Genomic DNA, 18,033 nt, shown 5'->3' with positions numbered 1-18,033 from the left:
CTAGTGTTCCCTCCCCCCCCAGTAGACCAGGCTTTTGTTTTGGACCCTGGAGCAGAGCAGCTGGGGCGCTGCCGATTGGTCCTGCAGCGCCGCTCTGGGCACTACTGGAGCAACCCGGCAGCACCCCAGCTGCTCTGCCCCAGGTCCTGATTCAGCCGCTGCTGGTCAGTTTCAGCAGTGGCTGAATCAGGATGCCTGGGGCAGAGCAGCTGGGGTGCTGCTGGGTTGGTCCAGTAGCGCCGAGGAGCGGTGCTACTGGAGCAACCAAGCAGCACCCCAGCTGCTCTGCCCCAGGCGTCCCCAAGTCAGCCGCTGCTGAAACTGACCAGCGCTGACTACAGGAAGCCCGAGGCAGAGTTGCTCTGCCCCAGGCTTCCTGGAATCAGCGCTGATCAGTTTCAGCAGCAGCTGACTTGGGGAAGCTTGGGGTTCTTAAGTTGAATCTGTATGTAAGTCAGAACCGGCGGTCAGTTTCAGCAGCGGCTGAATCTGGACGCCAGTTCTGACTTACATACAGATTCAACTTAAGAACAAACCTACAGTCCCTATCTTGTACGTAACCCGGGGACTGCCTGTATACTAGTTCTTTCTAAAGTGTTTTACACATTAAGATGCTATATAATGCACTCTAAGTAAGAACCCTCACCTTAGTAGCTCCACTATACAGGCCCCTCTCTTTTAATTTCTAACAGTCACTTAAAGGCTTCCCTAATTTCAAAGGATGTTTCTCTGTTGGAGCAGAATGTTGTGACAGAGATAGAGCTGGCAGAAGTACGTTAAAGAAGGACCAGTAGAGGATATCAAAAATACTGGTAACTTGCTGCTAGAGTCTCTCAGAGGACAGAAAGAGTTACAAGCATCCATTACAAACTGGTGAATTGAAACAGAATGTTCCACATTAAAGAGCTCCATAGCTGGAAGAACAGAAAGTCATATGATACAAATACTAGCAACTATAACAAGCAGGAACACTTGGAAAGGATATCATGCATTTAAATTTTCAAATTGCATTTCAGTAGTTTTAGAAGACAGGGATAAGCATTCTTTCGTAACCCCAAAAACTTGCATTCTCAGTGTTATGACATAATATTATTTATAAATATCATAAGAATTCAGCCTCTGTAGAGGAAGAAGCTTCCTCTACAGATCAAGAGCTCTGAGAAAGAGTAAACTATCATGTGAATCTCAGAAGTTTTTACAGTAACTGGGGCTAAAATGGAAACTCCCTATCATGCCATGAGTGCTACAGTATAAATATATAATGACATGGGGAGAAAAGTACTTCATATTCCTATAATTGTACTCCTACCACATTCAATGATAAATTCACACTGATTTCAATTATAACACTAAGTTAATGGTGAGTATTTTTGAAAGTCCCACCTAAAATTTATAATTTACACAAATATATATCATTCTTTTTCAGTCTAAGTGTCTCAGAACAACCAAGAAAGTTGATTACTTAAAAGGCCTGGCTCAGAAAACTCCCTTTGATCTGTCCTACAATGAAAGTCTCCTAAAAGACCTGAGCATAGAGCCAATCTGCTTTACTCAAAGCAGATTCCTGAGCAAATGAACATTTTCTAGTTAATCAAGTGAGATTCACATGTTAGATTTCTTCCCTTTTGCACCAAAAAGACAACAACATTGCCCACTGTACCTCCATTTCCTCTAGAACAGTGGTTCTCAACTTTTCCCTACTATTGTACTCCTTTCACAAGGCTGCTATGTCTTCTATACCCCAACTTCACTTCACTTAAAAAGTACTTGCTTACAAAAGCAGACATAAAAATATAAGTGTAACAGCACACTATCAATGAAAAATTGCTTATTTTCATTTTTATCATACAATTATAAAATAAAACACAACCATCATGTTGAGGAAAAACTGATAAAAGTAGTAATTGAGAGCTCTGTACAAAAGAAATGTCTGTCTGTATGAAGTTTTAGTTTGTAGTGACTTCACAAGTGCTTTTCATGTAGCCTGCTGTAAAACTAAGCAACAATCTATGTGAGTTGGCATACCACGTGGAAGACTATGGCATACCCGCAGGGGTATCCGTATCCCTGTTTGAGAATCACTGGCCTAGAAAAGGACATAGCTACAAAGAAGAGGGAAGAAATGGAAGCATTTTAAAATGCAAAAGTTAATAGCCAATAAATTAAATGAAAAATATTTTATTTTGTATATTCTTGGAGGGTATATGTCTTTAAAGTTTTGATTTACTCTAATATTTTCCCCGCCTACTGCGCAGCACTATAGACATTTCAAAGAATTCAGTGCAGAAACCAGGAATCTCTAAAGAAAGGCTGTCCCTAAGTAGAACTCTGTACATGCTAACTACAAGTTCTTAAAAAGATAACTAAAAAATTTAAGGATACTAATTAGAGATCTGTTTATAGTGTAGTTCGGTAGGTCAATCTGAATTTTACTACCAAAACCCAACATCAAAAATCTCATTAAATTAACAATTAAGGCTGAAATGATCTTTTCATGCTCCCTGTTGTGCCCACATATAGCAGCATCCAATAAGATCCTAATCACTCCCTGTTCAAAGAGGCAGGCAATACCTATGCATAATGAGGACTACTTAATGATGCATCATAAGCGTTAACTTTGAACTTCCTTGATTTTGTCAATGTAAAAAGGAATCCAAAAAATCTACTTAGGTAAAGAAATCTACTTAGGTGTGCTCTTTACACACGAGAGCAAAATAGAGCAATATACATTTTAGACAGATTACGCCATGGTTTTTTATTTGTTTAACACCACTACGAAGAGATTCTGCTTGGGAGTGCTCCTATTCCTATTTCAAGTAAGTTGTATTTTATCTGATTCAATGTGACCATGTCTGAGTTAGGTTAACTTCAAGTAGATGCCCAAAAGGTTTGCTTCCGTTTTAGAAAAACAAGGTTCTTAGCAATTCATAAGAAGATCTTGTTACAAGCAAGCATCACAATGCCAAAAAATTAAGCTTCTTCTCTTACAGAGTATTTGCTGCTTCATAAAATTGGAGTGGTTTGACTTTCTAATCATGTTAAATGTATCTTCCCTACTTGTTACAATGACGTGCTTTTATTCATACCTTTATAGACAAAAAGGCGTTTAGCAGAGGTCCATAGAGGGTTATCTGAGAATCTGGGGAGAGTTCTAGTTCCACATGTAGTTTATCAGGTGGAAGCTCCGAAGGATCAATAGGAAGGCGAGTTGAAACTGTGGGAGATGAAATTATTCTATCAACGGTCTTCTGTGATGGCCTTAGTACAGATAACATGGTTTCTTCCATTTCTGACACTTACGAATAAACAAAACAAAACAAAAAGAAATCTTTTGAATTTTCAAGTTAGGACAGATCTGCAGTTTTCCATTGTAGGTGGATATTTTTATAATACAGAATAAATACATTTCTCCAAACAATGAACAAATCAGGTAATTTTAACAAGGAGTATGAAATGTTTTATTTAACAGGTACTATGCAAATGAGATCCAATGTCTTTAATTTAAACATCAAATATTTTTTATTATTCTTTACTCTCACTTTTTAAAAAAGTGATGTGACTTTCAGTCGTATGGATATTCAGTTTCTCACAAAAACAGGCAGCTTTGGCAGAAGAACAGGAAAAATATGAATATTATAAAGTAGTGTATTAAATAGATAAAGAAATTTATGACATTGTGGGCCCAAATTTGCTCCCTTGGAACAACCTAAATATAGCAATAACAAAGATAGTAATTGTACAGTTTATTTCCCGCCTTTTCATTGTAATTCAGAGAACGGTGTGGATGGGTTTGTTTTATGATTTAGGACAGGGGTGGGGAAACATTTTTGGGTCAGGGGCCACTGACCCACAGAAAAATCAGTCAGCAGCTGCACATCACACAAGAGCGTGGGGGAGGGCAGGCTAGTAGATTTTGTTTGCTCCAACACTATGGTGGGGCAGCAGGTGGGCAGGAGCACCAACATGGACTCCCCAATGCTGGGGGAGCCCTGAGCGTCAGGGGCCACATCCAGCCCCCAAGCCTGAGGTTTCCCACTCCTGGTTTAGGAACTGAACTAAAAGAGATAAGGAAAAAAGGAAATGTCAAAATCTTTTGGGGCTCTGGAGCTACAAGTTTCTGCTAGGAAAGTCTGTCAGTTCCTTGCTGCAAAAGAAATAAGGCTGTAACTCTCCCAGTGTAATTTTAAGACTCAGTGTGCACTAAACTATTGCATCTATGCACATGTATCCAGTGCATCTTTTAAGGACACATCTTTGAACTCAACTTGATTTTCTACTGTGAATATTCAGTACTGTACTTAATTTTTAAATGACCATTATTTGTTTACATAACATGTTGAGAAAACAGACTATATAAAAGATTAATCTCTGTTACTCAGCAGATGTGTTCCCTGTACCTATTCAGGCTTTTAAATGACCTGTCAGAAAATATAGGTTGACTATTTAACTCCCATCAGCACAATAGACCTAGCAGAGCACAAGACAAGTGACCCAGAATCTCTTCTCACTTGGCCTCTCATGTGATTGGGCATCTGCCCCACACTGGCCCTTTAAAGCTAAAATTCAGCCCTGAAGGCTGAGAGCAAAGCCCACAGCTGAGGCTGATATTGCCAATTACGGCCCAGCTGTGGATTGTATAAGGGCTGCAGGAAGGAGGAAGAGAGAGACTCTTGCTCTAGCTGGGGAGCAGAAGGGACCTGGCTGCCAGGGAAGATGGGGGCTTCCTGAGACAGAGTTATGCTGGGAAAAGGCAGGCAGAGCTGGGGATCTCTGGCCTGATCTCACTTCCAGGCTGCAGGGCCTGAAACAAGGCCTGAAAGTACTTGTGCTGCTGGGAGACAGCCAGGATAGGAAAAGACATCAGATCCACACACCCCTTGCCAATGATGAGTGGCCATTTCAGACTGTAGTGTGCCCCTGAGACAGGGGCTAGATGAAGACTGGTGGTGGGTCACTGAAGTAAGGTGGGTATAGAGGAACTGGGGGTTCCCTTGGAGGGGAGGATCCTAGAGTGCAGAGACAGGACTACTGATAAAACAATCCCACCCCCAGGAAGGGAGCCGAGAGACACTGGAGTGGGCACTGTCCTGAAGGGGATGCTGTAGTCTGGGAGCCACACGGGTCCGGAGCTGAGAGCATGAAGTGAGGACATGGGGAAAAACCAGTCAGAGGGAGGTGCCCTGTGAGCTAACAAGCTAATTCCCAGGGCTACCGGCAGGAGGTGTCATGGTGATGAGTCCACCCCGTGACACCTCATCAGTACAATTGTTAACCAAGTTTTAGCTACTACATCTGATGTACAAACTTGCACATCCAGATTTAATTGAAAGGCGAGAGGACTGAAGACACAGACTTGTAAATCAAACAGATTTGGTATACAAGTCACTGAAAAATAGAAATCCAGAGCTCCAGGCCCAATCTTTATCCTTCTGTTACTTCCAGAGAAATCTTTCTGATATTTCACCTTTTCTTTTAAGGCTGTGCTTTTAAAATTCACATGGAGAGACTTATCTCCAATCTAGGGCTACTTAAACCTCCTGCAGTCCTTTTTAAAACTTACCTTGGTCCAATCACATCCATTCAAATTACTGATAGAACCATCTTTCTGGATCTTGATTATGATACCATTCCACATTCAGTGACATTCCACTGGCTCTCACTTCACCACTATACCACTGACAGATTTCAGAGTTTTACCTCCAAGACCATTTTACAACTTGCCCCTTCTCAGACTCTCATTTTTTCATGGCACTTACTGTATGTTCTCTCAAACCAATAACGCCAACTTCCCCTGTCCACTTACTACCATTTCTCCTACAAGCACCTTCATAGTTTCATCCTTGCTAATACTTATGCGTGAAATAACTTCCTTTAATCCAACTGTACCACTCCTAACCCTCCTCTTGGTTCACTTCTACTGCAGTATCTATGGTACGTTGCCAGTCAAAAACAGCAATGTAGCTGTTGGTAGCCTGCACATTCCTGATCTTAAACCTACTTTCAACTCTGTCTATGAAGGTACAATACTGCAAGAGCTGAATGATATTACAACAACACAGAAAGATCACTTGAAAAATCAACTACAGGACAAAATTAACTTGTCCCATAATATTCTCTCCCACACAACAAGAAATTTTTGGATTTGCGCAATGACTCACTTAGCTGAAGTACTCTATTTGTTAGGCTAGATTAACAATTTGGACAAATCTAATGTAGTGTCACCTGCTTTTCACTTACAAGAGTAATGCATCATTTTAAAATTTGCAACTGAAAGACAAAGTTTTGATTACAAACTGGGACAGTTCAAATTTAGGTTATCTCACTTGATAAAAACTGGTAGACTGTGTAATCCAAAACACTGGTTTCTATTTCTCCAGGGCAGAAGAAGCAGTAAAGAGGAGATATGGATATTAAATAGATACTTTATTCACAGAGTAGGGCAATTCAATTAGAAGGACCCAGAGACTTTCAGATAGATGCAAGAGTTATCCAATATGCTCCACACGTGTCCTGAACAGTGTTCCCTCTAAGCTGCAGGGCCACACAGCTTGACAGGTGATTAATCAGCCCTGTCCAATCCGTCAGCTCCATGCACAGAGCCATGAGCCTCTGACTAGACGGGGCTGATTTATCACCTGTGAAGCTGGTCCTGAAGCTATATATGAAGTTTTCATTGTGGGCAACCCACCTGGCAGGTCATATACTAGGTACCTTTTAGAGCTGAGACACAGTGCCATGGAGTGGAAGAAAGTTATAAATGTAGGCGTTACAGATGGTACAGTAGATAAAGCATTGATTGATACAGGATCAAAAGTTGTCTACTATGATAGGTAGGTGCCAATCTCTGTACCGCTTTGGATACAGGCCAGTACTGTGTTACTTAATTAAGCCATAGGATGCTTTATGGACCTAGAGGAAGGGCTTGGTGGGGGGAAGCATCTATCATCAGCTAACTGCTCTAAACTGGGATTCTGTCTAAAAGACTGACAAAGACAAAATGGGACATCTAGTGAAATGAGGGTATGTGCATTCTTGCTGGACTTATGGGAAGAAGATTGTATGGTACAGAGAAGGAGCCCTAATGATCATTTAGGGAACTGATATTTTATATGCTGATCCCAATTCCTGTACCACTTTGGTTACAGGTTGCAGACTTCTGTTTCACCAGTAACTGTGAGCATCTCTCAGCTACTGAGCCAAGAGTTGAAATGCTATTAACTATGGAGATTCCCCAGTCTGCTTGTTTTGCTGAGGGGGTTCTGAAATGTCTTCAACTCTCAAGAGTCCAGGTGACACAATGCATCAAGGAGCCACGCTATAAAGGTAAGGGATGTTAGGTAGCTTGTAACTGAGTAGTTGTGTAACTGCATGACATTTTAGCAGTTACATGACTATTCGATGGTCTCTGGAGGCAGGGCTGGGAACCAGTGCGCTCTGGCCCCATTCCCAGGGAGCCTCCTGCCACCCTGTGTTGCTGCCTCTATATCTGAGGCAGCAGCACAGGGTGGCAGGTGGGAACCGGTCTGTGAGGGGAGCCAGTTTAAAAATAGGCTTCCCGCACAGACCGATTCCGCCAGCCACCCGGTGTTGCTGCCTCTAATACAGAGGCAGTAGTGTGGGGCAGCAGCAGCCCCTGTCTGTGGGAGGTCCAAATTCCCCACAGACAGAGGCTGCTTCACGGCAGCTCTCCCGCCCCCCCCCCCCCCGCCCCCTCCCACGGCTCACCCTCTCCCCCCGATGCTGCTTCCTCTGATAGAGGCTGCAGTGGGGAGGAAGGGCAGACAGCACTGGGGAGCTGGTGCTGGGAGGAGCTGGTTTTTAAGCTGGCTCCCCCCAGCACTGACTCATGCCTCCCCTGTCCTCCCAGCTGCTTCTGTAGGAGGCAGAAAGGGGAGAGGGGGAAAGACAGGTCCACAGAGCCAGTACATGTGGGGAGCCTGCTTGAAAGCTGGCTCCTCCACTCATCTTCCACATGGCTGCCTCTGTATCAGAGGCAGCAGCATGGAAGTAGAGGGGCAGGCATATCCAGTGCTCATGGGAAGCTGGCTTTTAAGCCAGCTCCTCAGGGGCACTGGCTCTAGCTGCCCTCCCATCTTGCTGCTTCTGATACAAAGGCAGCAAGGGTGAGTGCGTGTAGATGACAAGATTAATCAATAAGCCCAGGCTTATCAGTTAATCGTGTAATTGTCTACATGTTGACATCCCTAGTAAAGACTAAGAAATCATCTCAGAGAAGAAAAAGGTAGACTTTTGTAGATTAAACACCTGTAGATTTATTGTCCACCAATAGCTCTTGCTCAAAAATTATTCATGGTATTCCAAACACTATTTAAAATGTGGGTTATGTGCATTAAATGTTTATTTTCTCTTTGGAAACTGACTAGAAACAATTAACATCCATTTACAATGGTTTTACACACAATAGCCCAGAGGTCTAACTGGGTAATGCTTTTGGACAAGTCCTGAACAGATGGAGCTCTACTCTGTGCTTAGCAAAAAATTAAATTGGGGCCCAGTAAGAATGGGGGTGTGACGTTATTCAGAATATTGCCTGCTTAGTCCATGGCTTCATTACATTTTCATGCTTTCAATTTATTTGGTGAAAACTAGAATTTTAAATAAAAATGGCCATACAAAGTCATGGCTTTTTTTCCCCGACTCACTCTTAAAATACAACAGAAATAAAGTAACACTTACATGATTGCTTCAACTGTTCATCTGCCTTCTGTGGATAAATTGGGTGCCAAGTGTAGTCAATTGTGAATGTAACACTTGGTACAGTCCAGCATTCAACCCATCCAGCCCTACCCAAAAGAAAGAAATTTTTAAAGTATTCATTGTTTCACTAATTTCTAATGCATACAGAAAAACAGAACTAATAATATTCTACCCCCAAGTACAAATATACAGGGAGCTAATATATATTCCAAGAAGTAACAGAACTCACTCTTCTTGAGTTATATTCCTCCATTTGGGCTTGCCTGTTTTTTGACCACTTTGACACTCGTCAGAAATACAGGATTCAGGATTTATTTTATTAGGATGACAATCCTTCACCAGCATAAAGAGAGAATATTTAGTAGGATGGCAATCTGGTAGAAATAAATGAAGATCAACATCTTCTCCCTACAAATGAAATATTAACACTATTCATAGGATGAACTCCAATTACAATTTGTACAGTTCTATGCACCAGTATACTCACTTTATAGACAGATGAACTACATGCAGCAAGCAGATATAAGGCCCTGATTGTTAGAAGTGCTGAACACTCACAGCTCCCACTGAACAATTAGAGCTAGAGGTGCTCAGAACTTCTTTAAAGAATCATGACCCCAGTGACTTGCACATGCACACTGAAGGCTAGAACACAGAAGTCATGAGTTCTAGCCACATGTTCTCATCTGACCTCTATAACACCGACACATTCATGGCCTATATCATAAAACCTCAAAAATGTAATATTTAATTCAACTCTACAAAACCCCAGTATCTGAAGATTTCAAATTCTAAGTACAGTAATAATAACAATAATAATTCACGTTTATAGCACTACTATTAAAAAGTTTCCAAGTATTTTGAAACATTAATCACACTTCATAACATTCCTGTGGAGTAGTTAAGTATTATCTCTGTTTTATATATACACAAGCTAAAGTTCGGAGACATTTAAGCAACTAGATCAGGGCCACTCAGAAAATGTCTGAGTCAAAGAATCCATGAGTTTTAAATACAGTTTTCTATTAGACTATGTGCTTCAAAGATATTTTAACTAGATGCTTAACTTCTGGACATACGATTATTCAAATGCTTAGAACTAAGCAAGTGTGTACGTTTTTGCAGGATACGGACATAAGGCCTAATCTTGCAAACAATAAACCAACCCGTATAGTTACTCCCAAATAAAGAAAAAAATGGGTCATTAACATATTTGGATTGTTGGTGTTCAAAAATTTTCATATAATGAAAAACAAGTTTTCCAACAATACATCCATAAATACAAATCCCAATCTGAAATCAAATGAATAGGACAGCAAGATTATTCTGAGATGGCTAAAGCAGTGTGGTTTGCCAGGGAGAAACGCACTCTTCCTGGGGACTGAAAGTATTCTAAAGTTATGTTACTCAGGTTGGGTACGTCTACACTGGCCCCTTTTCCGAAAGGGGCATGCTAATCTTACCGGTCGTAATAGGGAAATCCGCGGGGGATTTAAATATCCCCCGCGGCATTTAAATAAAAATGTCCGCCGCTTTTTTCTGGCTTTCAGAAAAGCCGGAAAAGAGCGTCTACACTGGCCCCGATCCTCTGGAAAAAAGCCCTTTTCCAGAGGATCTCTTATTCCTACTTCAAAATACTTCAAAAATTCCTGATGGTGGGGCTATGAAGTAGGACAGGGAACGTTTCTGAACTGTGAAGTTAGAAAGGAATGAAGAGGGGGTTTCTCAAACCAGAGTAGAGTGGTTCAACCATGGCTCAAACCATTCTTGAGCAAGTAGGGTTTCCAAATTGAAGGAGGATGAGGTTTTGAATCAGAATGATGGTGGATTGAGCAGAATTAAGTGGCAGGGGAGCACATGCATCAGTGGATAAAGCAGGGGCAGAGGGAAAAAACTATGAAAGAGTGACAGCTGTATACACACTGTTTCCCTACCCAGTGCTTTTCATTCCAAAATGAAAAAAAAATTCTCTTTTTCTTCTCACTTGCCCACCAGTCTCTTTATCCTCCACCCTAAGATTTTCTATCCTGCAACCCCAACTACTGTGTCACCAATTTGAAACAAGTTTCTTGATATATTTTGTAACTGTTTAAGAAAAAAATATGGGTGGAAATAAGAGTATGTCTACACTACAGTGTTATTTCAAAATATCTTATTTTAAAATAATGCGTCTACACACAAAATGAAGTTTGAAATATCATTTTGCGATTTCGAAATAGTGCGTCCAGACTGAGCGGACTCTGAATTGCATTTAAGGCTGGCCGGAACCAGTTCCAGCAGGGCACCAGGTCAGTACTTACTGTGTGGGGCTGCTGCCTGAGGCCATGTGAGGTCTGTGCTTAAAGGGACTCCCCCCCTCCCCCCAGACAACCAGTTCTCAGCTTTCCCTACTTGCTTGTCTACCTCGATGAGGAACAGCAAAAGCATTTTTGTCTCTTCATGCTCTGGTTGCCCTTACTTGGGACACCACAGCACTCTGCAACATGGAGCCAGAGCTGCCCCTGGGCACTCTGGTGCTTCTTGTTGATGCGTTGCTGAGAGCCTGGCTGCACTTTCTTCAGGCTGCCATCCAGGACGTCCATTGGGGGGCTGTCAGTATCCAGGAGGTCCTGAAGGACAGCCTCCACCCTGAGGGAGCACTAAGAGCCTCCTTGGTCTGCCCCACTGGGGCCTTGTGCCTCATTCCTCCCTCATATCCTTCCATTTACCCATTCCTAACCCCCCTTCCTGATGTAAAATAAAATACATGTATTTTCATGAATACAAACTCTTTATTTAACAAAACTGGGGAGGAGGGGGGAATGAAACTAGTGAAACTGGAGAAAGGAGGCAGGAGAGGAGAGGAGAGAAGAGAGGGTTGGAGCGGGGAGGGGGAAACCTGGAGGAGGGAGCTAGAAAGGGGAAGCAAGGGGAAAAGGGAGAGGGGAAGCTCAGGGGTGGGAGTCTCGCCAGACCAACTGTCATGCAAATCTGCTTCTGGGTTCGCATGTGGCTTTTGGTGGCCAGGCTGGCAGCTCTCCTGCCATAGACGGCCACATTCCCTTATCTAGTGCGGAGATCATGGACGTTGGGGGCATCCCCCCCAAACCTGAATAAGATCCATGATCTCCACCCGGGACCAGGAATGCACCTACCTGGGCCCTGGCAGGCTCCTGGGAGCTGGCAGACTGCTCCTGGGGAACGGTGGAGGGCTGGCTGCCAGTGGCTTGCTGACTCATGTTTTGGGGCCACTGGGTCAGGGGCAGTGACTGCTGGCTCTGGGCTGGCAGGCTTGGAGCTTGCACAGGCATTGTGGCCAGAGTCTACCCCTTTACGGGCTCCAGGGAGAGTAGGAGGGAGAGACGTGTTCTTGGTTGAGGGCACCCTGGGAAGGCTGGAGGCCCCCTATTTTGAAATAAGTGTCTACACAGCACTTATTTTGAAATACCTATTTCGAATTTGGGGTTATTCCTCGTAGAATAAGGTTTACCTAATTTGAAATAAGCGCTCCGGCTGTGTAGACGCTAGGAAAGTTATTTACAAAAAAGGGCTGTTATTTCGAAATAACTTTGCTGTGTAGACATACCCTAAGGTTCTAGCAGTATCAAGATCAGGTTTAACACACAATTTCACAAAGGAACTATACAAGCATTTAAAGAAGATGACAAACACAAATCAACAAGGTACACATTTTATGCAGTAAACTGTCAATAAGGTTTTTCTCCTCAACTCAACCAGTTAAATTAAACAGCTTCACATTTAATTCACTTAACTGGGTCAAAAACATTATTTTCTTGGAACTGGTTGGTGGCAGGAATTAAAAATAAAATTATTAACAATTACCTCGTGACTCTTAGTTTAAGTGATTTCTAACAGGGTAAAAAAACACTGTTTGAACCCCACAGAAACAAAAAACGTTGCATAAAATAAGCTCTCATCTCCAATGAAATTTTTTCTTAGTTTAATTAAGTTCTATTAAATTGTTCTGTAAAAATATTTACAAACTCTTTATAGAAAACTAGGGCAAGTTTAATAAGGAGATAAAAACTTCAGAGGGGATGTTTTCAGCACAGTATGTGTGAATTTATCCAAATTGCTTCTATTAATACTAATGGATATTGATAGCTAACCCTCCCCACCCCACAATTAACAGAATACATAGAAAAGAATGACCCAAACATTTACATCTACTATAGACTTGAGAGTGTCTGTCTGTTCAAGAACTTGTACTAAAGGTAAGAGCTAGGACCACGAAATTTGGTATACAGCTTCTTCTTATCATAAATTAAAGCAAGGGAAGGGGTTCGTTGTGCCAGGAAAATGGGATTTGTCTGGAATATGATTGCTTCTCATAAAACCATACAGAAAAGAGGCAGAATCACAAGTCAGATGAAAGGGGCTCCCCCTTTCTGTGACCGCACCAGCCCCAAGCCTCCTACCTGCCAGGCACTCTTTAGGGAGGACAAGGTGGAGGGCTGAAGCTTCCCCCCTTCTGCCCCCCGCATTTGTATGGGAACATTGCTGCTGTTCCTTTTTGTCAGGAGGTGAAAGTGCACAATTTGCTGAAATCCTCACTCTGGTTGGGGATGGCAGAAGGCAGACAAACTTGGACCTGCGTCAGTTGGGAGACATGCACCCTCTCCAGCTGTGCTCGCTGCAGTGGCCATGGAGAGGTACTTCTTACCTGACCCCATGCTGCGGCAGTGAGAGAGGGATGAAGTAGCCCTCTCTCCCTGGGGAAGCCTGCATAATGAACCCATCATCCGCAGTTCCATCCCAGAGCAATGATTTAAATGAAGCATGCACATTTTCATTTTATTTTCCAATAAACAAACATCAAATGAGTTTAGGATGTGAACAACGGCAGGTAATGCTTCTAGTATTACATAATTTTAAAAAACTATTTAAAAAAATATCAAAGTTACAAAATTCAACACTCTAAAGTCAGGAATTGTGACAACTAAGGTTTCTCATCAGCCACTTATTTATAGTCTCTGTGTATACACATTATGACAGCCTTTAATTAAGAACATAAGAACAGCTAGACTGGGTCTGACTAAAGGTCCATCTAGCCCAGTATTCGGTCTTCTGACAGTGACCAATGCCAGGTGCCCCAGATAACAGAATAGGTAATCATCAAGGGATCCACCCCATTGTCCATTCCCTGCTTCTGACAAACAGGGGCTAGAGACAGAATTCCTCCCCATCCTGGCCAGTAGCCATTGATGGACTTACCCTACAGGAATTTATCTAGCTCTTTTTTGGACCCTACTTAAATCCTGGTCTTCACAACATCCTCTTTCAAAGAGTTCCACAGGTTGACTGAGCGTTGCATGAAAAAATTCTTCCTTTTGTTGGTTTTAAATCTGCTACCTATTGTGGTGGTGTGTCAGGTACCCCCTGATCCTGCACCCCGTCTACAGCAAGATGAGATTCCACCCGCCAGTAGAACAGAGAGGATTTATTGCTTCTGCGAGGTACAGCACAGCCCGGGTTCTATGTGGGCATCGAAGTGAGGGGCCAAGTAGCCTCAGACCCCTTTGGGTAGGAGTCCACAGGCCCCCGAACACCCAGTACTCAGCTTAGTCTCCTCTCTCCAAGTTTCCCAGCCAAGACTGACTCTTCTTCAAACCAAACCCCTCCTTTGTTCAAACTCCTTCCCTCTCAGGTGAGAACTGGTTGGGGCCATGGTCTACATGACATGAGGGCCCTCAGGGCAACTTCCCGCTGGGCAGTACTTACAGAGGCCAGTAGGGGTTATCCACAGCTCACATCCCAAGCACAGTGACCAGAGTGGACTGTACCCGCACTACATCACACCTATTCATTTCATGTGGTGACTGCTAGTTCTTGTGTTATGGGAGCAAGTAAATAACTTCCTTATTTACTTCCTCATCATCATCCATGATTTTATAGATCTCTATCATATTTCCTGCTTAGTCTTCTCTTTTCTATAATCTCTCCCCATAAGCCATCTGTTCCACACTCTTAATCATTAAAATTCATCTGCCATTTTGTTGCCCGGTTACCTTGTTTTGTGAAATCCTTTTGAAGATCTTCAAAGACTGCTTTGGACTTAACTATCTTGAGCAATTTAGTATCATCTGCAAATTTTGCCACTTCATTATTTTCCCCTTTCTTAAGATCACTTATGAATAAGTTAAACAGGACTGATCCCAATACAGACCCCCATAGTTACCTCTCTCCATTCCAAAAACTGACCATTTATTCCCACCCTTGTTTTCCCATCTTTTAACCAGTTATCAGTCCATGAGAGGATCTTTCTTCTTATCCCATGACAGCTATCTTTGCTTAAGAACCTTTGGTGAGGGACCTTGTCAAAGGCTTTCTGGAAATCTAAGTAAACTATATCTACTGGATCTTACCTCCACCTCCTGTCCACATGCTTGCTGACTTCTTCAAAGAATTCTAGTAGATTGGTGAGTCATGATTGCCCTTTACAGAAACCATGTTGACTCTTCCCCAACAAATTATGTTAATCTATGTCTGACAATTCTGGTTTTTTACTATATTTTCAACTAATTTTACCGGTACTGAGTCTTACCAGTCTGTAATTGCCAATATCACCTCTACAACTCTTTCTGAAAAACTGGCATCACATTAGCTAACCTCCAGTCATAAGGTACAGAAAATGATTTAAAGCAGGGGTGGGCAATAATTTTGGAAGGGGGCCACTTCACAAATTTAAGAAGTGGTCGCGGGCCAACCCGGAAAGGCCGGGTCCTGGGCAGAAGGAGCGGGGTTGAGAACTACCCGGCTAGGTATGAGGACCTTATTTTCTGAACCAGCTGCTGCTAGTAAGATCATAGAATCATAGAATAATAGGACTGGAAGGGACCTCGAGAGGTCATCGAGTCCAGCCCCCCGCCCTCAAGGCAGGATCAAGCTCCGTCTACACCATCCCTGACAGATGTCTATCTAACCTGTTCTTAAATATCTCCAGAGAGGGAGATTCCACCACCTCCCTTGGCAATTTATTCCAATATTTGACCACCCTGACAGTTAGGAATTTTTTCCTAATGTCCAATCTAAACCTCCCCTGCTGCACTTTAAGCCCATTACTCCTTGTCCTGTCCTCAGAAACCAAGAGGAACAAATTTTCGCCTTCCTCCTTGTGACACCCTTTTAGATATTTGAAAACCGCTATCATGTCCCCCCTTAATCTTCTTTTTTCCAAACTAAACAAGCCCAGTTCATGAAGCCTGGCTTCATAGGTCATGTTCTCTAAACCTTTAATCATTCTTGTCGCTCTTCTCTGTACCCTTTCCAATTTCTCCACATCTTTCTTGAAATGTGGCGCCCAGAACTGGACACAGTACTCCAGCTGAGGCCTAACTAGTGCAGAGTAGAGCGGCAGAATGACTTCACGAGTTTTGCTTACAACACACCTGTTGATACAACCTAGAATCATATTTGCTTTTTTTGCAACAGCATCACACTGTTGACTCATATTCAACTTGTGGTCCACTATGACCCCTAGATCCCTTTCCGCCATGCTCCTTCCTAGACAGTCGCTTCCCATCTTGTATGTATGGAACTGATTGTTCCTTCCTAAGTGGAGCACTTTGCATTTCTCTTTATTAAACCTCATCCTGTTTACCTCTGACCATTTCTCTAACTTGCTACGGTCATTTTGAATTATGTCCCTATCCTCCAAAGAAGTTGCAACCCCACCCAGTTTGGTATCATCTGCAAACTTAATAAGCATACTCTCTATCCCAATATCTACATCATTGATGAAGATATTGAACACTACGGGTCCCAAAACAGACCCTTGAGGAACTCCACTTGTTATCCCTTTCCAGCAGGATTTAGAACCGTTAACAACAACTCTCTGACTACGGTTATCCAGCCAATTATGCACCCACCTTATCGTGGCCCTATCTAAGTTATCTTTGCCTAGTTTATCAATAAGAATATCATGCGAGACCGTATCAAATGCCTTACTAAAGTCTAGGTATATGACATCCACCGCTTCTCCCTTATCCACAAGGCTCGTTATCTTGTGGGGAGACGGAATGGAAACAGCTAAGGAGGGTTGAACGGGGCTGGCCGGGAGAGAAGGGGGGGGCCAACGGGACGCAGGGCTGGTCGTGGGGGGAGGAAGGGAAATTGGGTGGAACGGGGCTGGCCACAGGATATCGGGGGAGGAGGGACCGGCTGGGAGGGGGCGGGGCTGGTCGGGAGTAAGGGGGGGCAGGAAGCAAAGCTGGGGGGCTTCGGGGGCCGCAAAGGTGGCCGGGAGGAATTTAAGTTTAATTTAAATTATGAAACAGATTAAGCATTTTAACTTTCTCATGTTAGTTTATCAAACTTTATTTTAAATAAAGTAAAATATTATGTCCAACACAAAAGGTTTCAATGTTTTCTTTATTTATGACACGGTTAGGGAACCATTTTGGGGTCTGGGGTCAATGACCCACAAAAGAAACAGTTGGGGGCCACACAAGTGAGAAGCAAATAAACTCCTCCAAAACCCCCACCGCTCACTTATGTGGCCCCAACTGAGACACCTCACTCCTCTGGTGACCCAGCCACATGGGGTGAGGGGAAGGGAAGGGAAGGGGGAAACTGAGGGTCAGGGCTTCCCAGAGACCCGATTTACTTTTCTGGAGTTTGAGAGTTAGTGGATTTTATGGACCCCCTTAGGCTCAGAAGTAGGAACAAAAATGAGGGGTACAGTGCATGAGACAGGGCTGCCAGCAAGTAGGGATAGGGATGGGGGTGCAGAAGCAGGCTGGGAGTAGGGTGTCAGGCCAGGTGGAGGGAACAGGAACAAGGAAAGCTGCAGTTTATGGCTAGGGTTGCCAGATGGCTGAAACAAAAATACCGAACACCTCCCCGCCCTGGGGGAAAAAAAAAACACTAGGAAAAAAATTTTGTTGAAGGAAAAAAAAAGAGGGGGGGAGGGGGCGGAGAGAAGGACTGGCCAGGAAGGGAGTGGTGCTGGCCGGGAAGTGGGGAGACGGCCTGGAAACAGCTAAGGAGGGTTGAACGGGGCTGGCCGGGAGAGAAGGGGGGGCCAACGGGACGCAGGGCTGGTCGTGGGGGGAGGGAGGGAAATTGGGTGGAACGGGGCTGGCCGCAGGATATCGGGGGAGGAGGGACCGGCTGGGAGGGGGCGGGGCTGGTCGGGAGTAAGGGGGGGCAGGAAGCAAAGCTGGGGGGGGTTCGGGGGCCGCAAAGGTGGCCGGGAGGAAGGGGGGGATGGAAAGCAGAGCTGGCGGGGGGGAAGTTCAGGGGGGCTGGCCGGCAAAGATCAGGAAGGGAAGTCGGGGTGTGAGAGCAAACTGGCCAGTGGGGAGCAGGACTGAC

The 18,033-nt window shown here is 43.6% G+C and overlaps 1 protein-coding gene across 14 annotated transcripts in view; it reads right to left on the bottom strand.

Annotated features, from left to right (window-relative positions):
- Positions 1–18,033, bottom strand: part of BLTP1 (bridge-like lipid transfer protein family member 1) — a 224,149-nt gene that overhangs the window by 134,780 nt on the left and 71,336 nt on the right. For all 14 annotated transcript variants that reach the window (XM_075929828.1, XM_075929829.1, XM_075929830.1 and 11 more), the window contains exons 17-19: positions 8,948–9,126; positions 8,698–8,804; positions 3,087–3,295 (exon numbers count right to left, since the gene is read on the bottom strand). In XM_075929828.1, coding sequence (XP_075785943.1) covers positions 3,087–3,295; positions 8,698–8,804; positions 8,948–9,126 — 495 coding nt within the window. The remainder of the gene's footprint in view (positions 1–3,086; positions 3,296–8,697; positions 8,805–8,947; positions 9,127–18,033) is intronic.

The sequence above is a fragment of the Pelodiscus sinensis genome, chromosome 5 (genome assembly GCF_049634645.1).
Source record: "Pelodiscus sinensis isolate JC-2024 chromosome 5, ASM4963464v1, whole genome shotgun sequence".
In the NCBI taxonomy this organism is placed as follows: Eukaryota; Metazoa; Chordata; order Testudines; family Trionychidae; genus Pelodiscus; species Pelodiscus sinensis.
Note: the sequence above shows the minus strand (reverse complement) of the source record. Positions and strands in the feature narration are given on the sequence as shown.